General features: G+C 37.0%; 3 protein-coding genes across 10 annotated transcripts in view; 2 read left to right on the forward strand and 1 right to left on the reverse strand.

The window, feature by feature from the left end:
* Positions 1–3,795, forward strand: part of LOC139973241 (uncharacterized) — a 52,894-nt gene extending 49,099 nt beyond the window's left edge. The window contains exon 2 of the mRNA XM_071979780.1: positions 255–3,795. Coding sequence (XP_071835881.1) covers positions 280–2,538 — 2,259 coding nt within the window. The 5' untranslated portion in view covers positions 255–279 and the 3' untranslated portion in view covers positions 2,539–3,795. The remainder of the gene's footprint in view (positions 1–254) is intronic.
* The window catches only part of LOC139973243 (DNA primase large subunit-like), a 76,451-nt gene extending 54,130 nt beyond the window's left edge, over positions 1–22,321 (reverse strand). Inside the window, exons 1-15 of one of the 3 annotated variants that reach the window (XM_071979785.1) lie at positions 22,169–22,321; positions 21,749–21,937; positions 20,532–20,641; positions 19,781–19,863; positions 18,842–18,962; positions 18,318–18,413; positions 17,496–17,552; positions 16,017–16,097; positions 15,333–15,476; positions 14,474–14,656; positions 14,019–14,145; positions 12,772–12,854; positions 10,529–10,597; positions 9,918–10,014; positions 8,191–9,047 (exon numbers count right to left, since the gene is read on the reverse strand). In XM_071979785.1, coding sequence (XP_071835886.1) covers positions 8,995–9,047; positions 9,918–10,014; positions 10,529–10,597; positions 12,772–12,854; positions 14,019–14,145; positions 14,474–14,656; positions 15,333–15,476; positions 16,017–16,097; positions 17,496–17,552; positions 18,318–18,413; positions 18,842–18,962; positions 19,781–19,863; positions 20,532–20,641; positions 21,749–21,935 — 1,491 coding nt within the window. In that variant the 5' untranslated portion in view covers positions 21,936–21,937; positions 22,169–22,321 and the 3' untranslated portion in view covers positions 8,191–8,994. Of the gene's footprint in view, positions 1–8,190; positions 9,048–9,917; positions 10,015–10,528; positions 10,598–12,771; positions 12,855–14,018; positions 14,146–14,473; positions 14,657–15,332; positions 15,477–16,016; positions 16,098–17,495; positions 17,553–18,317; positions 18,414–18,841; positions 18,963–19,780; positions 19,864–20,531; positions 20,642–21,748; positions 21,938–22,168 lie in introns of those variants that run through there. The other 2 variants (XM_071979783.1, XM_071979784.1) reach the window with 2 other exon arrangements.
* LOC139973247 (enoyl-[acyl-carrier-protein] reductase, mitochondrial-like) overlaps positions 19,034–23,852 on the forward strand; it is a 110,737-nt gene continuing 105,918 nt past the window's right edge. For 3 of the 6 annotated variants that reach the window (XM_071979790.1, XM_071979791.1, XM_071979792.1), the window contains exon 1: positions 22,491–22,673. In XM_071979790.1, coding sequence (XP_071835891.1) covers positions 22,519–22,673 — 155 coding nt within the window. In that variant the 5' untranslated portion in view covers positions 22,491–22,518. Of the gene's footprint in view, positions 19,055–22,490; positions 22,674–22,730; positions 22,870–23,852 lie in introns of those variants that run through there. The other 3 variants (XM_071979794.1, XM_071979789.1, XM_071979793.1) reach the window with 3 other exon arrangements.

The raw sequence follows: 23,852 nt of genomic DNA on the forward strand, positions 1-23,852 counted from the left end.
CAATACCAATATGCCCATCCATTCTACTTTAGGAAACTAGTGTAGGAGGATCTGTAATTTGAAGAACATTTGACAACAAATAAACTTAGTGTTTACATTTCTAGCAGTTTTGGGGTTGATTTGTTCATCATACCCTTATATTTCAATTATGGAAATGATTATTTTATTCCAAATACCAAAAAACCAAACAACTGGTTAATTTTAGGGGTTTATTTGTTTCTTTTATTTTATGTATTTTCTTTTCTTTCAAATAGGTTGATTGAAATCCCACAAAAGAAGATGGCAGAAGATCTACAGCGTATTTTGGAATGCCCGATGTGTTTTGAATTTTACGATTCTAACAAGAGGGTTCCTAAGCTTTTGCAGTGCCAGCATACTTTTTGTCTACCCTGCATATTGAGATTGGAGAAAGGTCATGTGATCACATGTCCACAATGTCGCAAAGATCAAGCCTGCCCTCAAGCAGGCGCAAGCAAAATTGCAAACAATTTTACGATGTTAGCATTAGTGGACGTCCATCAAAAATCATTCACGAATTCTCCGAGTGAAAGAGCAGCCGGGGAGCAAGAAATCAATCCTCAATTGAAAGTTCAACAGACCAAAGTTCAAACACCTCAGATCAGTGAAAACGTTCGTAATGCAATCGCCATCCTGGCACAGAAGTTACAGGAACGTTCAAATGTCATGAAAAACTTTGACAATAAGGAACAGAAAACCAGAGAATCCTTTCTGGGGGTAAAGAAGGACATCGAGGCGAGCTTTGATGCCAGAATCAAGGATCTAACGGCACGTAAGAATACCCTGATCAAACAACTCGGCGAGATCGGAAAAGAAGAAATCAGTTTTATACAGACGCAAAGATCGAGTGCCTTGCAGTACCTCAAAAAGTTCCAAGATGATTTCTTGAGAATGAAGCAAATATTTCAGAGCGGTTCCTCTCCGAGTGAAATGCAACTGATGCAGCTCTTGAATATATGTCAAGGCTACAATCAACAGATCGAGGACTACGCCCTCAGTGTTGACGAAAGGACTTGCGAGGTCAGTTTTTCATGTCCTACGTTAGAACAGTTATTGATCAGCATGAACTCTTATGGTTGTTTGAACGTAAGCAAGTTGAATAAGTCGATCATAAACGCTCCTCCACATCAAGGACCTGTTCAAAGCCGCAGTCCATCCGTGAGTAACAATCAACAACAGGCAAACGCTAGCAGAGGAAATCCTTTCCAAAGCAGAGTCGCAGTGGAAAACAGATATGAGATAAATCCTGATCGACCTTTACCAACACCACCCACCAGCAACAGTCTGACCCCTTCCCCAAGTCAGTCTCGGCAATTAGCAATTTCACGTCATATGTCCTTAGATATGGCCTCCCAATCTCCACGGTCTATGCCAGGGTTTTCCCCAACGACATCAGCATCAGGTCCACAACGTAGAAGGCCAATGTCCATGAGCTTTAGCTCCAATGTGTTATCAACACCCTTTCAGGAGAACCAGAATAGTGAGACTTCATCCCCATCATCTACTAGATCATCCAGCCCCTCAATGACCCCTCCGGGGTCAATCAACAGGAGTCAGTCCAATCCAACACTAGTTCAACCCAATCACATGTTATCACCAAGCTCTGGACACATCCCTGTGAGATCTGGAAATTCAAACCATGTACATAACAACAAAAGTCCAGCCTCATTCGCTTCTCCAATGGACATTCTTGGACCAGATGTGACAGGAAGATCAATATTTGAGAAACCATCTGGAATTGTGCCACTAGGGGGTGGAATGTTAGCCATAGTTGATGAAATCAAGCATTGTTTAATGATTGTCACTAATAGAGGACAAATGGTTCAAGTTCTTGGTTCTCAAGGTAATGGAGTTGGGGAGTTTCAGTTTCCTAAAGCAATTTGCATCAGTCCAAACGATCACTATGTGATATCTGACTGGTGGAACCATCGCATTCAAATCTGGGACAGACAGGGAAGGAGTTTGGGTCATTTTGGGACCAGGGGTAGTGAGCAAAACCAACTCAATGGACCAGTAGGGATAGCCTGTGACTCAAAGGGTAATATCTTTGTGTGTGACTTCAACAATCATTGCGTCAAGGTGTTTACAGCGGAAGGACAATTTGTCCGTCAGATTGGTAAGGAAGGGTCTCGAGATGGCCATTTTCTAAACCCAACCGGAATAGTTCTTTCTGCAGCTGGTGAAATACTGGTCACAGACAGCGGGAAACATTGTGTGCAGGTCTTTACGCAGGGAGGGACATACTTGTACCGGTTCGGAGAGTGGGGTGCCGAACCAGGTCAACTCAACTGTCCATCCGGCATAGCGGTAGACAGTCATGGTTACATATATGTCTCAAATAGAGGGAACCATAGGATTGAAGTTTTCAATCCTTCTGGATCATATGCTAGGCGTTATGGTACACATGGTGCAGATATTGGCCAATTTGATGAACCAATGGGCTTAGCAGTGTTAGAGGATGGCAGATTAGCTGTCTGTGATTCTGGTAACAAGAGAATTCAAATGGTCAGGGCATCATAGAATGCTATGGCCACTGGTCAATTGTCTCAAACTGCACTCTGTTCAAACAACAGCTTCTTTCCATGTCTAGAAAGTTCAGAATTCCAGAAATATCAAGCCAAAAATTCTGAATTTTGATGAGATGATGTACAGTAAGGATGCAAAAAGGGTTCCATTTTCCAATTCAACTCAATAGAAGATAGGGACAAGCCATGAAAATAAACTTGTTAAGGCTGCTATTTGTCTCTGGCAGAATTTAAAAAATTTGGCAACAGATTTTTTGAATTTACCTTACAAAATTGACACTTTTAATATGAAATTATAGATTATAGTGTTGTTGAATATGACATGATTTGTCCTATGAAAATAGCAGAAATTGATGTTATTTAGTAACGGAAATCATAAATAGGATACAGACTACTGCTTTAAGTCAGGTAGAGAATGTCGAATTACTTATATCTACCAAAAGCCAGCTCAGTTGCAATGATTCATTTTACCCAAAGCACAACTGAATTTTAGCCTATAATTAAATCTGTCCATTTCAATGTTTGATCTAGAAAGCACCATAAAGCCTAGATAATGGGCCTGTATAGACAGATCTGTACTCTAATGGGTAGTAATGTTTGTTTGAATCATGCCAAATTGAGTAAACTGTTCATAAGGAACTACCAGAGAATGACACAGACTAATGTTTTTGCCACACAGAAGAATAGCAGGTGTGGTATGTTGTACTTGCGGGTATGAAAAGCCTGTTGCTATGGAGGGAAATGTTGCTTTCTGCCCTTTACACTCTGTCAACAGTCTACAATAATCTTATTTTCGAAATGAAAAAGAAAGTTAAACATTAACTATTTACATGAAAGTAAAACAGAAAGTTCAGTGATCAGTCAACTTCTGTTCATTCTGATCATCCGAACAAGCAGATTTATGTATTTGCATAGATTATTATCCTCTGAGAGAAGTGAAAGCAAAATATAATCAGATGTAATGAAAACTTTGCCAAAGGAAAGAAAGCCCCCAAAATATATATATCTGTCTGAAAGGGTGTAACTTATCATGGTTTAGTAAGTCCGTAGCAAAGTAGCAAAACAAAATGCAGTGTCAAGCATTGTATGCAAGACTGAATGCTTAAAAGACATGTTTAAACATCATGCAAAGATAAATATTCATGTTGTGAAACTAGTATGCAAATATATGCAAATGAACTAAGAATTAGTTTGGCTAATGCAGCACTGAAAGTAAAGCCTGATAATGATTGCTTTCTAGGTAAAGGTTAGCCTGCAGTGGCGGATCCAGGATTTCGCCGAAGGGGGGGCCCAGATGGGAAATGCCTAATCGTCGTCCTGGGGGAGGGGTCTAAGGGGAGTGGGTGCCCCCCTCCCCTTTGGGAAAATTTCACAAAATATGGAGGTCCTCGGTGCAATCTGGTGCTACTTTTCGTGAAAGTTTGGAGTAAAATTTATTTCCAATAAATCATGTATTCATGGTTTGCCGGGCATATATTAATTTGGCAATTTCGAGCAATGAGCTGGGTTAAAAGTCTTTGGGGAGTAGGTGGTGATGCAAATTACTTTTTACCAGGCTACTCCAGGCCATTTCATCTTGGATGCCCCCTTCCAGATGGAGACTATTGATGCAGTCAGAGTGCCCCTCTCACCTTCACTTTATCAGAATGATGGTGTACTCTTTTTGCAAATTTATTTTACAAAAAATTTCACGCACAGTGGCGTAGCTAGGATTTTTTGAGTGGGGGGGGCCATTGGGGGCTGTTCTTTCTTGTGGGGGGGCGGAGTTTACTATCTAAGCGGAGCGCCACCTTGGTTGGCGCGGAGCGTACAGAGAAAATTTGAGATTTCAGCACCCCCCAGATCGCAGGAGATGGCACCTGTGAGGCAAAATAGCAACCAAAAAGATGTGCAACTTTGGTGACAGAAATGCAAAAAAAGTTTTTTCTCTTTTATGCTGACTGGCCTTGCCAACTCAGCCAGACTTTTAACTTGAGGGAAGTTGGCATCATTTGTCGTTTCAAGCTGTCAAGGCCTTTCTCCCAACTCAAACCCCTGTGGGCTACCGGTAGATTTGCAGGATATGCCCACATGTGGACTTAAATAGCATTAGAGGAAGGGGGTGGAAGACTAACACGCATCGATGTTTCGGTAATGGTCCACATTGATGGCTCGGTGCTTATTAGGCCATTTATTGGGTTTCTTGAGGCAGCTGTCATCAGAATCTGGCTTTTTGTGACAATCGATGACCGATAACATGTATTGGTATGTAAATTTCTTCTTCATATATCTAGCAACACTCTAAAAACAAATGAGTGGATTTCATTCCATTGGAGTGATCACTCGGCGCACTTCAAATTAAGAGTAAAATTTAACTCTATTGGAGTTAACCCTCACTCCTAATATGAGTGAATATAACTCTATTAGGAGTTAAGATTTACTCAAATGGAGTGGAAATTCACTCTTATACCGGAATGTGCTCAGTGATCACTCCCATGGAGTGAAATTCACCTATGTTTTTATCAGTACAGTACAGTGCATATCATCATAGACGTACGTACGTACGTACTACGTACGTTCGTATATCAGACGCACTCGATACCCACGATACGATACGGTCCTGGAGAAACTATTTCCACTCATCATTTTTTAAGGCGATACAGTAGTGAGTATTGAACAGGCACAGCCGCATGTTTGCAGGAAATTCAGAATTCCCAATATTTTATATCTCTACCAGTAGTGAAAATCATGTTTCGACAGTTTCGTGGACATAAAAAGTTGTTTTGTGGAATATTCAATGACATATCAGGGGCGGATGCAGGATTTGTGACGGGGGGGGGGGGTCTGACTGGTCCAGCCGCGCCTGAACGTAAGAATATCTAAGCGGAGCACCATCATTGGTTGGCGCGGAGCGTACAAGAAAATTTTTGGCTTTACAAACCCCCCAGATGGCCGGAAACGGCACTTCTCGAGTATTCTAAGCAGCATGTACCTAGCCTGAAAATATGGATCTCATGTCTGCAATTTCAGGCCCCCCGTAGCTACGCCACTGATCACGCATGGGGCACTTTCCCTCGAGCGCGGTAAAAAAAAAAAAAAAAAAAAAAAAAAAAAAAAAAAAAAAAATCAGGATTTTCAAAAAGGGGGGGCCCGGGCCCCCCGGGCCCCCCCCCTGGATCCGCCCCTGGCCTGTACCCTGTACCCTAAACTGTACCCTAAAATGTACCAATGTTAATTGTATGTTTCAATATTTGCTAGTAAAGGCTTGGTCTTAACATGATGACTTAAGGGATACTATGGTAATTTAACACCAGCAGGGTCTGTTGGTAATTTCATACACATTAAACCTCAATAATGACGTCAAATCACAGGGAATATTAAGTTGAAATATCCATACTACACAGAATATACAGAAAGTAACAATCGGCTTCCATTCTAAGTGAAAATCATGAACAGCAAAGTGGTGGAAATTAGCAGAATAACTCAGAAGGAACTATTTTGAAACTATTGTCTCGTCATCATAACTTGTGGCACTCTAGGTGACCTGTAGTCTAAAATTCGAGAAAAAAAAAATTAAGCAAAGCTCTGACAGATTTCTCAATCAGGAAGTTTGTAATAACATCAAAATGTTATTTGATAACACCGGAAAGAATCATTGGCCTTTGGTTGTGTTTGTATTCTCCTGACACGTATACGAGGAAGGAAAATGCTAGCAGGATAAAACAGCCATTCCACTTTACTTCCTTGCTATGATGCAAATCATCAGGTTGCTGTCTAAAGGTATAAAACTACAGGATACCATCCATGACGATTAAGAAGTTGATCGTAACAGCCGAGCAAAGTCATTCTGTATTTAGTAGACCATGTCAAGATTGATACAATCTTGTCTATAGTGATGTATGGGGCATTTTTCAAAAACTCAAAAATACAGGGACTCCTATTTAATCTATTTAAAGAACTAGCTATTCCAAATGATTCCAGTTGTTAAGCCTATAGAAAAGGCTTTTGATAGGTTTCACAAGTTCTTTGAAAGAGAGATAAAGTCGAATAATATCCTTGTTTACTCTTCTTTCAATTGAAAGGTCAATCTGTGTTTCGCAGACCATGGAAGGATTGAGAATAGTACAGCTTCAATGCAAAAAAAAACAGAAAATACCAAAAACACATCTCAGTACTGACAGGACATACACCGTATGTCTGTGGCTTCCACTTTATCAGACATAACTTTATAAACTTCTACAAGGAAGTCTCAATATCTGGAACATGTTAGGTTGAAATAATAATTTGGATCCTCAGTCATGTTGTCTGCAAGGTGCCATTGTTGCATTTAAAGCAGCATTTTGCGTCCTTTTCTATGATTTTTCTCAACCTCACTGACTCCACGATGCCATAACGACATACATAACTAGCTTATCTATTTAAATCTTACTTCAAATGGTGGCATAAAAGTCGAAAAATCTACAACTTTCAACTTTGCTTTTCTCCAAGATATTTTCCGTTGGGATCCCAACAAACCTCATCCATAATATGAATATTTACACACTACAGACGTCATTGACCAATACATAATACAACACCATGCTTGGTTTGTGTACAGTCTATATGGCTGTTGTACCAGGGAGTTCCATAACAACTCCCTGGTTGTACCAACACAAAGTTTATAATCTATTTTCAGCAACGGCTCATAACTAAACCTGCATCTCTGATTGGTTGAATTCAAACTAGGGGGTTTGGGGGAACTGCATGCGATTAATTTTAAATGTGGAATTTGTCGGTGGACACTTTTCTCATTATCTGCAAATATCCTTAATCACTCGCCAATTAACATTGTTGGCAGGGAAAAACTTGGCTAATATCTTAGTTTGCTGTTTTGTGATTGATATGTAAAAAATCTGATGGACATGTCAAAAAAGTGGAAAACGGCGACCAACACAAAATGCTGCTTTAAATTTGCCTCCACGAAGGGAATGATGAATAGAGAATGAGAAAAGTCACTGTAGATTGATCTTCAGCATGAAAACCAAACAGAATTCACTGTACTGATCCATATCACAATATATAGACTGAGATTGACCAAAGGGCCTGACCAATGTAAATCACCGTTTTAAATCTTTAAATCTTAAAATCACTTGATAATTAAAAAACAATCATTGACATATATCAATTATTATTTTTAAAATTTAAACTGAAATAAAGAGAAATACTAAAAAAAATTGCTTAACTTTTTATTAATAACATGTAATGGTTCAATCAAGTACATTGGTAGTAATAACCAGCCTAAAGGTTTTATCTAGCAAAATAAGAATAAATAACACCAAACCTGAGAGAAGAGAGAATCTGAGTTAAATCATACAAATCCAAGTTTTTCCTGTATGACTATTTGATCGTGATGGTGTTATGTCTATTCCCTTGAAAAGAGATTAGATAGCTGACCTAATTTTAGACGGTACATTTGGAGAATAAGTTTAATTGGTATCACAAGAACAAGTCTCCAGTGGTCACTACTGTACCTTCATACTCATTCTAGCCAAAAGTTGATTTGCTCCATTAAAAGTAATATTCTACAAAAACAGTATTCTGCTTTTATATGGAATACAATTTCTAAGAATAGAGTAGCACAAGTTTTGTTTCTGAAAGTTTATAGCTACAAGGAGCTTTACTAGGAGAGTTTATTATTCACAGAATCTGAAATTTTCATCTATATTCAAATTTATGCATAACTTCCTCTATTTTTCTGTGATATCTCATACAAATTCCCTTCCTTGGCAATGTCTTAAAGAGAAAAGATATTTAGATCAATTTTAAATGAAATGACTGCACTGTAAATAATTGAACAGATTTATAACACCTCAAAACATATTTGGAGAGAGATTAAAATAATTTTAACATTATGTTTGAATAATCATAAAGTACTGAATTGTTCATACATATTGTTTGTTTCAGTTGCAATGTTACGTTTTACATGCAATATAAACTTTGACAAATTAATTTTACAATTTTGAGCATTAAATTATAAGACACAAAGGTGCAAAAATCAAAAGTTTTCTTCCTTTTGTAAGGGACACCCTTGAAGAGGCTGCTATTCACCAACAATGTTTATTTTGTTTGTTTTCTATGTATGTAAATCTTAATGTTGGTCTTTTCTTTGAATATTAATGCATTATATTCATATTTTAAGTGCTAAAGGGGTAAACTGAGGTTTGTTAACAATTCCTGTCATTTTTTTTTCTTCAAACCTTGTATATGAAAACGGTACAGAATAATAAAAGGCATATGTTCATACAGAGTTACCTTTAATACTTTTCATTTGTTTGGATGTTAGTTGCTTTCCTCACTTAATTGCATCATTGGAGAAAATAATGTCCAGACATTTTTTATGTTTTGCTTATTGTGTGAAGTATAGAAGCTTATTAATCCTTTGCAGCTCTAGGGTTAAGGTGGATGTGAACCTCATTTTCTTCATGAATTTGCCTCACCCCTTTGCCTCACCAAAACCCCAAATGTTTTCACAGACCCTCCAGGTGTCTACAGTACCAGAGATATAGAAAGATGGTTCGTAGATAATGAACGGGATACATTAGTTTTGATGGGCTATGCAGAAGCTGCAGCAGTGCCAAGTCGAGGGTGGATATGATGCGTTAGGGAAGTTCTGCCCCCCCCCCGCCCCCTGGGTGCCATATGGAGACGCAAATTTGTGATATATAGGGGGAAAAGGCAAACAGGGCAGAAATGGTGAATTTTATAACCAAATGTGGAACATGATATAATCATTTTGGGTAATTTACATCAATTTCATGTATTTCAATTATATCCAGATTCCAGTGATTGTATTATCAGCCAGTGCTTCATTGTCATAGCAACAAAAGCAGCAGCAACAGAAATATAAGTGCCTCAGTACATTTTGGATAACACAATGTTCCATTTTTTCCTGTTTCTATGGATACTGTTGATCTACAAATGGGGAGTGAATGATGTATAATGCAAAATATGTAAGCAGGTTAGTAGATGCAGAAAATTAAGCATGAGTCCTGGACATACGATTACGTTACGTCCTTGGGCAAGGCACTTTTATATCCATTGCCTCTTTTCACAGGTGTGTAAATGGGGACCTGGGAGGTAACTTGTACAGTCGTTGCATGCCCAGTCTGTGGCTGCACCTGATGGGAAGTCCCCCAGGGGACACAGATGTGACACGCTGTAGTACCCAAGGATCAACTATTTGAATAGTGCACACTTGGGTGTGTGGGAGTGACATTTTTTTAATAAACCAATGGGTAACTCTTGCATAGTGGTGCATGAATTCCTTGCCTTTTAATAAAAGGCTTTAAACTTTTAATTTTTTAATATTTCTTATTACATGGCTATGACCCTGGGTAGAAAACTATCATGCATTACCTCTATCTTTCTGCTTTCCAGAGAGAATTTCCCTGCTTGCATCAAAGTATTGATTTGGATGTTGCAGAGACAATGTGCTGGCTTCATCTTTATCCAGCTGCAAAATAAAATTGAAAAAGATCCAGAAAATACTGTCAAAGACTTTGACATCAACTGTGTGAAGGCTAGGACATATTTTGTCTTTTACAAAGTCTGTGCAATCTGTCGGTAATTACAGCGTGATGGCTTGAAGCCGATTACAGAAGCTTGATATGGGTCTTTTTGTCAATTACAGGTCCAAGTTGTGATATCTTTAGAGTTCCCATTCCCAGTGAATCATCTGTGACAGAATAACTACATATATGTGGTCTCCTTGGTTATGGAAATGACCTATATCCAAACTAGATTAGGCAAGGGTATGACTGCAATAGGCCTAAGCTATTTGTGAGGAATTGTAAATCTATCTTGACAATAGGAGGACAAACTAGGCTTCTTTTGATTCCTTTCTCTTTGGGGGGGGGGGGTGTAAATAGATAAATATTTTAAGAAAATTTTATTCTATTCAAGTTTTACCATTAAAATATTGATAAAATCTCATCAACAAGAAATCTAAGAAAGCAAAGGTCACTTACATTGTGAGTCAGTTCAAAATACTTGGTACAAGCAAGCTGATAGTGGTATCCCTTCACCAGGTCAGCAATCTTCCAGGATTGAAGAAAGACAACAAGAAGAATTATTTACTTGAACAACTTGGCCTTACCTTAAGAGTAAATATAATATTAACGTCTAATAAAACAATCTTTCATTTTTGTTTTAAATTTGTCTTAAACACAAGGTCAAATAATCCATTTTCTCACAACTGCAATGCAAAGAAAAGCCCAACAGATTGTCAAAAAGAGGTCTTCCTCCAATATGAACAAAACTTTGCATCACATAAAATATCCTGTTGAACTAGAGAGAATATTATTTAAGATTTTCTTGTTTAAATTTGGTTTATGTGATTGTCACTTAAACTGGGAGGCCTATAGTTTGCAAAGCCAAAGAATATCCAACACACCAAACACTGTTCTTTCAGTTGCAGTCATGTTTACATAATATTCTTTTGAACCATGGAGAAATATTAATCAAGATTTTCTGTTTAAATTTGGTTTATGTTATTGTCACTTAAACTGGGCGCCTATAGTTTGCAAAGCCAAAGAATATCCAACACACCAAAGCAGTCATGTTTACATAATATTCTTTTGAACCATGGAGAAATATTTTCCAAGGTTTTCTTGTTTAAATTTGTTTGTCTGTATGGTACTTCAAGTGGGAGGCCTACCAAAGATTAGCAAAAACAACACATAAAATTTCCCTAGATATGACTAAAAGTTTACAAGTTTATTCAATCTCTGTGCACCTCACTCGTGTGAGGTATGTAGAGTACAAATATGCTTACAAAGTTCATATAACAACAACGTTGACAAAAAGAATTAAAAGGGAAAAAAATATATATATATATATATATAATAAAAAAAATAAAATAAAAAAAATGTATACATGGAAAATGGTGGCGCCAGGCCCAGAGGTATAATTAGAAAAAGAAATGTGGACGGAAATTCGAAATGGAAAAGAATAAATGGCTTCACATGCATAAGTGGATGAAAAAGAAAATAGAAAGAAAAAAGAAATAAAAACTAATTTACAATGCCTATGGCTAGAAACTACTGAAATTTGTAGTAAATTTCTCTGCAAAGCTTAACAAGGTTGGAAATGGTTGTTCTGTTACTTGATTGAAGCAATTGCTCCATTTTTAATGTGTTCGGTCTATTCCAGAAATATGACTTCATATAAAGTGTATGGTAATTTTCAAAAGCCTTACACTCAAAAAGATAATGAAACTCGTCTCCAATTTTGTTGCTTGTACATAAATGACATATTCTATTCTCGATAGAGATGTTGGTATACCTTCCAAGGATACTTGGTATTTTAAAATTAGAGCAACGATATTAACAAAGAATTGTACGATCAAATGGCTTGAGTTTTGTCAGATACTTTTCAAAGTTAAGATTCCTTTTGAATATCCTGTAATTCTTACTCAAACTTTAAAGTAACTGAAGTTATATTAATGCATTTGTAGTATAATCTGAGACACTTTAACTAACAGGACATTTACAGGATTTACAGGATATTAACAGGATATTTGTCAGAGCTTTACTCTTACTTCCTATCCTCATACTAGTTTTACTCTCTCTTCCTCTTCCCATCCTATGGGTAAAAGCAAAAGTAATGCTATTACTATTAGTTCAGTATTTGAACAGGTCTACGTATATTCATAAGTACAGGGAGCAGAGGTAAATAGCTGCCTTATGTGTGCTGTGGTCTAGTGGTGAAGGTATTATTGCATAATCTCATCTACTCTTAACACAGTTGTATAAATCTTATTAAGATACCAGTTTGTGCATGCGATTATCGCAGCACACTCATGGAAACACACGGGAGTGACTGATTGAATGTAGGTGTGTGAGTTCGACAAGTACTCAGACACCAGCTTTAACTCTTGCAAATCTGTTCTAAACCTACTTGTGTGAAAAGGTTTTGATAGAAGACCATAAACTTTCAACCTTGTTTCTTTGCATGATGCTGAGATATATGGAATATAAATACTAGTTATTTATACTTGGAATGAGGCAAGGGAAAGTGCACGAGACAGGGACAAGTGGAAACAGAGCGTGATGGCCTTATGTACCACAAGGCAGGAAGAGGATAGATGAGATGATACTCAGGAAGTATGTTATGGCAGTCCTTGCAGAATGCAGGTGGGTGGTCTCACTACATTTGAGGTAGACACCCCTCAGAACTCTTTACACCCGCCCCCTGCCATAAGCAAACTCACCTGTTCAATCCCACTAGTAGGAACTTTGTACGAAGCTAGCCTCTGTTTTAATAGCTTAATGTCTGTATGACGAAATGGACACCCTGCAAAAAAGAGACAAAACATTTTAGCTTTAATATAAGAACTAGTACTTGATGAAAACTAAAAACATCGTCATATGGTAAAAGCAATAATATATCCACTGACAATCAAAGCCTCCTGCTCAGCCTTTGAGTAGTTAGGGTTCACGCACAGTGGCAGTCATTTCTTGGAATTTGTTTATATATTTGCTCAACCTTGGGAATGAGTGCCAGGAGAAGTACCTTCCTGTGAAGTAGTTATTGAAACTATGAGGGAGCATATTATGAAGATTTTGATAAATATATATAGCAGTCTGAAGAGTAGTGATATCAAATACCATTTATGATCTCAATAAATGAAAAAAAAGGACTGGAATGAGAAAGATAGGAAGTACCGCAGATAATTATGAGAACACGTTTCTGTATGAATCTTATTAACGTAGGAAGGAGAATCCCGGTAGAAGTGTATCGTAGGAAATATATGGAAGAATAAGTGCTTTGTAAATAGAGATTAATGCTTCTTTCGGGAGGGAGTCTTTCACTTTATATAGAATACCAGTACCTTTAGCTACTTTGTTACAATCAGCATTAATGTGAGGAACCCATGCGAGTGCAGTATCTAAACTCCACCAAGGAATTTTGTAGAATGGGAGAAAGGTATTATGCAATCCTGAATAACGATGCCTAAATTGGTAAGATTGAGTCATTTTTGATGATGATCGAATAATAAGACAGATTTCTTAGCATTAAGATGAAGCTTGTTATCATTAAACCAGGTAATTACTTTAGGTGGAGGTCTTGTACACTGAAAGAATTTGATTATAGTTACTAGGATGGAAGTTTGACTGGTCATAATGAACCAAATTAAACAGGGAATAGAGAATGTAGGGTTGATTGTTGCCTTACATGTGGTTGTAGAGATCACTAAAATTGGACCCATCAACATTTTTAATTTTTGGCACAAGATACAACAAATAGGGTTGCATATTAACTCAGCAACATGTGTAAAATTTCCAATTTGGAAAGTACATTGACCATCATTATGGACATCAACACTAGTTTTGTAAATAGTGTCTTTCTTGCACCTTATGTACATTGCAGACGGGTGGTAACATACCATCTTACCTAACAACATAAAAGTTCACTGGACTTTACTTATATAAAGAGGATTACTAATGAAGGTCATACCATGGTTGTCCCCAGCGCCAGGAGGGGTACCCATAATGATCTTCATGCAGCTATAGGGAGTGTAGTTGACTCGCTTCCCCTCTTTGCCAAAGTTGTGACGAATATTGTAGGCATACTGCTTCTCAAACTAAGGAGAAAGTTTCAAAAAGTTGAACAATTGGCAAAATAACCATATCTTGACAAATTTGATTGGATGAAGAAAATATAGACGGTGCATGGTAAGAGGATCAATACTGTTTTGTGAAAGTATGACAGGATATGACACTGGCTGACATATCAGAATAATTCCAAACTCGTTCATTCACTCCATCCTCCACACCCTTTCCAGTGAAAGGGTTGTCAACCTATGTATTGTTACGAGCTTAGGAACCAATGTTCCATATAGACAACATATTAGGCTACAAAACCAATGATGAAAAGAATACCCTGTCACCTCCTTAGCCTGTGTCTCATACCTTATCTCCATCCATCTTCTTTGAAAATTCCATTCTCCAGAATTTTAATGCCTGTTCCATGGTCAGTCCAAGGCCTTTAATGAACAATCCGTACTGCTGGCGCCCTCCATGTTTCAGATGGTGGTCCTCACGCAAAGCGGAATGTAACTGCCGCATACAGAGTGGATACGACGTTTTAGCCAGCTGGTAAAAAGGAACAAACGAAACCCAATCAATCAATCAAGAAACAAGAACAATTGATTTCTCCGGTTGTTACACAAATGCCACACATCAATGACAAAGCAAAATATGATTAGATCAGTATGGTTACCTAAAAGTAACATGTTTGGCCACTGACCATTTTATAATCTATCTATTTAAAGATACCTAAATATCCTGCAATCTTCAACTAAAAGGAAAATGTCGGAGTGCTTCATTTCAAGTGCTTCATCACAACAACACACAAATCAAACTACATTGTTGCTCTTGAAAGTGCCATCAAAATGGTGGCTATGTTAACAGTCTGCCAAAAATACAATAGCTAACTTTATGTAGAACCTTCCACAAAACCCCCATCTGATACATTTTTGTAAACCACTATTATACACAGACGAGAATTAGCCTTTACTTGCTTAAAATCAACGTCAATATAATTTTCCTTACATTTGCCTTCTTCCAAATCAAAAGGATGCTCAAATTGTTAAATTTGTATTAAAATTAATACTAAAACTTAAACATAACCAGAATGCAAAAATGCATTGTGGTTTCAATGATGTAACATGAGCAATTTTTCATCATGAATCTGACGTAATGTATAGTGAGGGTGTACATGTTTACAAGGGTTTCACTTTAAGTACATATAAAAGAATCAGTTACTAACATTGTCAATGTCCTCTAAAGCGATAGATCCTGTTTTGGTGTTTTTGTTTGAGTAGTCTTCTCCGAGGTACTGCTTGCTGATGTTGCTGAGCATGGGCAGGAGACGGTTATCCTCTTCCAGGGATGGCACCGCTCTAGCTGTCAGCTTGAAGATTACAAAGAAAATATTTAGAAGATCATAAGAAGCTACAAATGAAAAGGGTTATGTTACTCAAGTAGATATGCTGAAAGTCAAATTGTGGACTGTATTAGAGAAACATAAAAGATTCAAATGAACATCTCACATTTATATGAGAAAACTTAATTCAATATCTGCACAAAAGATTCTTACATAACAGGTATGCAGTTTATCCAAGCGTATCTTTTGAAGTTACTGTAGTTACAAGGTTTTTCATAGTTTGAATTTTGCTGATGTCAAATGACCTTTGACTTCCATAGAAACTAGATGGATCTTGTACTCTAAGGTGGATCCATATATCAAATATGAAGCTCATTCAACTTGCAGTCTTTTATTTATCATGTTTATAAGACAGGACCACAATAACCCATCAAGAAAACATAAGATTCACATCATTGTAACAATGGGCTGCAAATATTGATATAATTATATTTGTCTACTTGAGTGAAAGAAACCTTGTATCCATCAAAGAAGTTATTCAATCTAGAAATAAGAATTAGTACTTACCGCGAGGGCGTGAGATAAGTGAGCTCTGAAAGCACTCATCACAATGGAGACAAGATCGTTATGAGGAACGTAGGCATAGCCCTGTGAAAAGCAGAAATCATATTAAAGTTCATGGGAGCAAGAACAATGAGACTTACAATATTCTTGTCACTTCTAAAATTACTTATTTTATTATTTATTATGTTAGGTTTAGTATGTTAACTTAACCCTGGTCATTGGTAAATTGTCACATCTACACACCAATTCAAGTAATCTCTCCTGGGGCACCACAGTGCACCACAACCGGGTGACTTCCAATAGGGTGCAGCCACAAACCGGTGCACGCAACTACATATACAAGTTACCTCGCAAGTCCCATTTATACACCTGGGTGAAGAGAGGTAATGGAGATAAAGTGCCTTGCCAAAGGACACAGCGCAATGATCTGGTCAGGAATCGAACCTGTAATCCTTGGATCACAAGTCCGATGCCTTAGCCAATTGGCCACCATGCTCCCCTATAAAATTTATATTTTGAGCAAATAATTTTCCAAATAATTCTCACCACTGAAGACCTGTTTCCTCTGCAAATGGTTTGTAGATTAAATTAAGCCAAGTTTCATGAACATGCACAAGAAAGTTTCACAATTTTCAAAACCTAAATAGCTAAAGTTTTGTTCGTTTCAGTGGAGTCTCAATGATGGTTACATATTTCATTTTGTTGGTTATAGAATTCTTTTCATTGTGTTTCATATTCTGTATACTTTCTTTGCCTGTGAAGCCTAACACTGAGTTAAACGCCAATTACATTTAAAAAAGGGCAAATGGAAGGAACATTTAGTATGCTACACAGGGTAGTTTTTCTATATAGCTGGTTTCTGCCTGTGATATCTTGTGATAAGGATTTCTCACATAATTCAAAATAATGACAATCAAAAGCTAAGGGGAAATATTTGCTTATCGTTTTAATAATTCTAAATCACTCTAAAGATGGTAAGCGAATTGATAGGTGTCCCAAGAAACACAAAAATATCATCAAATGTGGACAAATGCTTTTGTGATTCCCAGTCTTCTAAACCGCAAAACAGGGATATTTCTAGTCGTTATTTCAGCTGGTTGCCTTTCATTTCTAGAATAAAAAAACAGTTGCTCAACTTAAATAAAGTACTGCTGATCTGATCTTTCATGCCAGAGCAGTAAGGGTTTTTGTTTTAACCAAAAAGATGGAATAAGTCTTATCAGATAATGACACAACCCCTGCCTAATATAATATAGTCAAATAAGAATAGGCCTGCATACATATCCTATCAGTAGTGTAGGCCTGTGTTTTCATAAAATTTTAAGAATGATGACCAGCTGGTTTCGTCTTTGAGGGAAGATGAAAATACTTTATTGTAGTTAAATAAGTTTTAGTTAATAAGTAAATCAGGATAGGATGGCAAGGGGTGGAGTTTAGAGGAATGAACATGACAAGCTACTTAGAAGAAAAGTCCTTTCTTACCTTTGCAATGTAGACCTTCCGACCCTTCACAAGATCCAAAGCTTCAGTAAATGGAACCTATGGCAAAAGGCAAAGACAACATTAAGAAACTTAGCTAAAAAGTGTACATCACAGTTTCTATACACATGCTAATTAGGTTACCATTGAAAGTACCTAAGCTGGTATATAAGGGACACACATGTGGCCACTCAACCTCTTCTCCACATAGTCTGCAGACAGTTAAGATACCGATAACAGTTATACATATCTTTTACCTTAGACTTTGCAGTTACTCCTGGGGCATGTTCACCCTGTGTTTATCTAATTAAGAGAGTGGTTATAGGACAGGGTGGATACTACATTCATATTTGTATTGCCTTACTTTTTAGGAGTAATTGCGTGTAAGTGCATCATATTTACTTGGTAGATCTACCTCGCGCTAGCGCTATACTTGCAAAGCCATTATATTTTGACCATATACAGCTCACACATCTAGGCAATTTACTGGAGAGTTAAACCAGTCAATTGAAATAGTCAGAGGGGCTACTGGGTCGTTGGAGGATCATTTAGAACATAGTTGTCGAGAGTAAGTATAACTTAAAAGTATATAAAAACCTCCTCAAGTTTAGCTATTAATTTACACTGTTTCCAGTGTAGTACTTGAAGAGAGAGAGAAAGACTAACTGCATCTATGAGACAAACTACCACACAACATTTTAACATTAAATTATTCTCTGTATTTTGGGTGATTTTAGGGCTTTACAAAATTTATGGGTTTGTGTTAGCCTAGGGAAATCATAACATGGGGTGCAAAGGAAAAGGTTTTAAGGAAATCATTCTCACCTTGTAAAAGTCTATGTGTTCGATGGTTGCTTGTGTCAATGCATAGCTAGCCTTGACAAATTTGTCCCCCAAATTTGTCTTTTCTTCCATAGATATCTGTGATGCAACAATTGGAAACATCAAACAAATTATTAAGTGAAGAGGATGTAAAGTAAAGAAGAGAGAGTGGAGTTGACCCTAGAGCTTTGAAGCTTGCAAGGTTTGATTAATATAATAACAAAGCACGGGACACCTTTGTTTTGGTTTGTTTTTCGCTTGATCACTGAGCGTGGTCCCAATATTTGGGGAAATGGTACATTTTCATGATTGGGAGGTTATTCACAATACAATACCATGAATAACGGGGCTTCCAGAAATGCCATAAACAGGTGCACAGACATGACTATCCAGCAGTAACCACATAGTAATTATAATTTGTTACTTTTCATTCTGGAAATCTGGTCCATGGAACTTCTCCAGAACATTAGAAATGAAGTGCCATATAAGTACAGTTGGTCATGCTGAAAGAGGTTCAACAAACTCACCGGTGTGTAATGCAGATTGTTGTCACGTAGAAATTGAGTGATACTAGTTTTGTTCTCTTGCAGGAACCGGAAACGGAATAGGTCAAGTTCCTGGGCGATGAACCAACGACGCAAGTCTTCACTGAGAAGAAAAAAAACAGCTACCAACATAGAATTATCATCCTCACAGGTTCCCTTTGATGTTACAAAGCATGAAGAAGAGGGTTGAAACAGGTATATTTAAAATGATTGAACAAACTGTAAATAAATAAATAAATAAATAAATATATTGTCCTCTGGAAATGCTTAATTTAGTTTCAGCTTTACAAATCCTGATTTGGTGGGGTGGTGTGGGATCGGTGTGGGATGGATCATGTTTGGATAGATAGGTGAATGGGATAGTCGAATGGTTCAGGTGAAGTCTGATCATGTTGGGAACAAGGGTGACTTTGAAGTCCATATTTCTGTGAGGAGTACAATTGGTAATTATCAAATTTAACATATTTTCTTAGCTTTATATTACTAACTTTGGTAACTAATTTGAACAGCAATGGTTTCCATTTTCATTAATACTTGCACAGAGAAAATAGAAAAAAGGAACTATAGGTCAGATTCTCCACTTCACCTTTCCAATATTGACATTCATGTCTGTTGTGTATACAATTTTCTTTACAAACATATTAATGAATCTTCCTTTGTCACTTTGGAGATACTGAAATGAAGTGGTAGGCCGATGATGCACCTGTACGGTATTATTTTTACTAGCCCGGGAAGCTGGTGTTCTATTCACGAAACATTCACATATCTCCTAGTCTACACTACAGTGTTTATATTGGTGGCTGAAGTTGTAATTTTGTTAACCTTCAGAAAACCAAATTTGTTGCTCCTACAACCAATTGGTAAGACCTGGTTGTCAACCAGAAAAAATTTGCCCTGAATTTTCAATTAGATTATACTTACGACCTGCAGTAAGCCAAGCGTAATATAAAGTGAGAGATGTGATCACGTCTCCTCTCTTCGTACTCGTCATCCACTTTATGGTTCTTGAAACAAGAGAAAGACAATATATATAGCTGAAGGGAAGGTTAAGAATTGAATCTTAAAGTAGAAAATGTTGAGAGAATCTGAACCAGACACATACTGATGTCATTGCAGATCCTTTGGCTTCAGTTCTTTTCCCGAGTGACGCTGTACGTAGGGGATTTAATAACATAAAGGTACTAAAAATTCCATACAAGAACATCTAGTACTACAGTAACTACTAAGCATGCTGATGAAATACGTATGCAATTCCTACCATGCAAATAATTGAAAAATTGAAATTGTCAGTTTTTTTTCTTCTTTTTTACCTGTTTATATTTTTTTGAACATACATTGCATAGGTTCCAATTGCTTATAGGGGATGTGGAGTTATTAATACCCCATTGACTGTTGTATATTAATATGTGTTAATGCCTTTCACTTTTGAAAAAGGATGTTTATGGTAAAAAAAAAAAAGTCAGTCTGCATCTATAACATCACACCTGTTTCCTTCAAGTTCTAGAAATGTGGAAAGCTTGAATTGAACGTAATTTAAACCGGCTGCTTCACTTTCCTCTTTTCACTTTCATCAGTTAAAAATTAATTTAACCCTCCTTTTCTCAAGGCTGAGACAGTTTGTAATATGTTAGAAAATGAGGTAGTTTGAGTGGTGTTATGTTCTTAATCTTACCTTAGGAATAGCAATTGGCATCAGTTTACGTAATTCCTTCTCCATCACATTCCTGTACTCTTCTCTTCCTTTCACAAATTTAATTCCAATGTTTTCTACTTGTTTTAGAACTGCCGAAAAAAAGAACAAAAATAGCTGTGGTCAATATGCAAATATATGGGCTGTAGAGACTATAAAAGGTTACCATGGCATCAGGTGTGGAGCCGTCCCTTTCTTTTTCAAACTCTCCCCCACCCCCTGAGAGTAACAGACAAAAACCTGAAGTAGTAATTAGCCCAACTTTGCTTGCAGATCTGAGTATAAAACAAAGTTTTTAGCCTAAATAAGCATATGCCTCACATATGTTCTTTTTTTTTTCTTGGGAAGACTCCCTACACTGAGGTTGGCTTCAATAACCTCAACGGCCACACTCTGAATACTCAGCAGGATTTGACTGATTCACAAGTCACAGTGGTCTAGTGAATATATAAAGTTCATTCACTGATGATCGAATAAATAGCCATGTAACCCTTAGTAATTGTTGCACTATCATTAGGTCTACAGAACACAATATGGCGTTTACAGTAAACATACCTATGTTAGGGTTTCTGGATCAAGTCCATTAGTAATCATCACGCCATTGTCAATGAATGTACCATTGCAAACTAGGTATGCAGTACAGTATGTATGATTCATTTAATATTTGTTATTTGTACTGTTTCATACGGACATTTACGTATTATGTTACATCAGACATACCAAAAAGGATGTTTAAAGGTGTACTTGTGTTATTTCATACAAATGCACACTAAATATGAAATTTCTGGTGATTCCATACGAAAATAGAACATATGGCATAAATGAATGCTCAAGCAATTCTTTTCTCTACTTGAAAAACCGTTGGTTCATATGGACTCTAACAGGATTCATTTGTACTGATTTGTACGAACCTAACTAACTTAACACCAAAAAAATCAAGGAGCATGTATAAATGTTGTGTTTCCGTTAGTTCATACAATCGCACACTAAACATGTCATTTCTGGTGATATCATTTCAAATAGAATAACTTTGTTCACACATATTGAAAACCTAGTTTGTATAATGGTACATTCAACAAAAATGAAGTGGCGACCACTAATGGACTTGATCCGGGTTTGCTGGATTAGCCTAAGCCAATTTTTTTTCTTTTTCTGGGGGGTTGCATGGGGAAGGGGAGGCTAGGCCTATGTCACTTTACCTTTCAATCGAGTAACAGCCATTTCTTCGAATTCATGCAAGGTGATGTTTTCAATGGGCGGTGTGTGGTAAAACTGAAGCCTGTGATTATATTCCACATTTCTCTCATCGTTGCTTAATCTCTTCTGTCGGTTCTTCTTAAAGTTCCCATTCTGCTGTCTGACCCTCTTTGTTTTGACAACTTCCATTTCTGAAAATGAAATTGTAAGTTAAACTTAAATTCAAAGCTGGATCCAGGCCTAGGCCTTCACCTAAACTTTTAATATTAAAGCTTAAAGACAACGTTAGGCCTAACTGAGGGTTGACAAAAATTATAAAGAAATTATGCTGAAAAGCCGATATCACAAGGAAGGTTGTCTTGGCTGAAAAAAAAACTCTATAATAATCAGAAGACTCGAGTATTAGTAGTAATACAACCTACCTTTTAGTTTTAGCTGTTAACTTACTGTGTAGCCCTACGGCGAACTTTGTTGCTTGCACGATCAGTACAGAAGGCTGTCTGTTGAAGGCTGTACAATGCGATTGGATACATTCGCGCCATTAGCATTAAATTCGCTCGCGCGAACTAATAGCCTTTTAGTAAGTATTCTTTGTATTGAAAAAATAAATGTGATAATATGCTGACTTTAAAGTGCCACTTTTAATTTACTACTTACTATTAATTTATCAGTAAGGATATTTGTCAATTTTTCATATATTTTTGTTACATTTTAGTCGTTATTATAAAGGTACGAAAAGAAAAGTACATAGAAAAGACTAGCAGATTTCAAAATGGCGGCGCCCATGAATAAAGTTTGTTTACTTCCAAGAATACGATGCTTTACAAATTTCAGACGTTTCCAGTTGACTCACTGTCAAAGAAACCTCACCTCTGTCGCACATGCTCTCGTTTATGAATCCTATGGTGACCCTAGATCGGTTGTAAAGTACGAATTACCTCTAATCAAAGCGGTGTCGCGCTCCATTACAGCCCAACGTAACGTAAACAATAACAATATGGCCTGGTTAGGCCTCGGGCCTACGGAGTACTGTATTTGCTTGCCTTGGCTAGGGATAGTAGTTAGTACAGTTCTGTCTGGAATCATTGTACAACGCCCCTAGGAGAACTCAGCTTCTAAAACAGTAATGCATGTTGTTATTGAAAAAGGGAATTCAAAGCCTAGGACTATGCCCTGAGAAAGTGTTATAACTAAATGTGCCAAACTGAGTCTAGGCTTAAGTTATACGATGCTTAGTTATATTATTACTTTAATAGACATTACCTATCTAGAAAAATGCTCCTATTACCCTAGTATGGTACCTGTTCAATGATAAAACTTTGAACTAGCAAATTGTACTCATCAAAGTAATTGATATAGCTCATTGGCATAGGCCTATCAAGCTTTCTCAATGTGGTAACAACAAGCACTGTGACATTGATAAAATTTAAATATTTCGGCAAAAATTCAAACTATGTTGATGTGCTCTGAGCAAGTTCATTAAAAGTGCATTTACGAATAAAGGTGGTGTTTCAGTAACTAACATTTCTGAGATGCACTTGAACAGTCTCAGAATAATCAGGAATACTTGGGCTAACGTTCTAGTCATACTATCATTTATTTTATTACAAAAATATCAAAGTAGCCTAGGCCTTTCCTAAAGAAAATGTTGGAAAGAAAGATCAGAGAATATTTCTTCATTCTTTACTATAGATGCAAATAAAGAACTGCTTGTAATAGGCTAAGGCCTAGGTTTAAAAAGTTAGTATAAGCACTTTGCCTTCAATACAAATCTACCAACCATTGCCAACATGTTATAGTGTGAGGTACCATGTGATCTTGCAGGCTATCATACAGTAGTAAGTTCATGGAGAATACTTGAGAGCAGACTACATCAAAATCATGGTACTGCCTAGTCAGTAACTTTCATAAGTTGAACTACTTTCTGTGATCATGCCTAATCAGAATATGTCACATTGTTTTCTTTGTCGACCTTTCTTGCCATGCAATTTACAATATGTGTATGAGAACAGAACAAGTACATTGTAAATTACGCAGACATATTTTTAACAGCATTCTGATCATCCGAGACAACTCTCAATTTATGTTTGGACAACCAAAATCAGC

Source organism: Apostichopus japonicus, chromosome 9 (assembly GCF_037975245.1).
Source record: "Apostichopus japonicus isolate 1M-3 chromosome 9, ASM3797524v1, whole genome shotgun sequence".
Taxonomy (NCBI): domain Eukaryota; kingdom Metazoa; phylum Echinodermata; class Holothuroidea; order Aspidochirotida; family Stichopodidae; genus Apostichopus; species Apostichopus japonicus.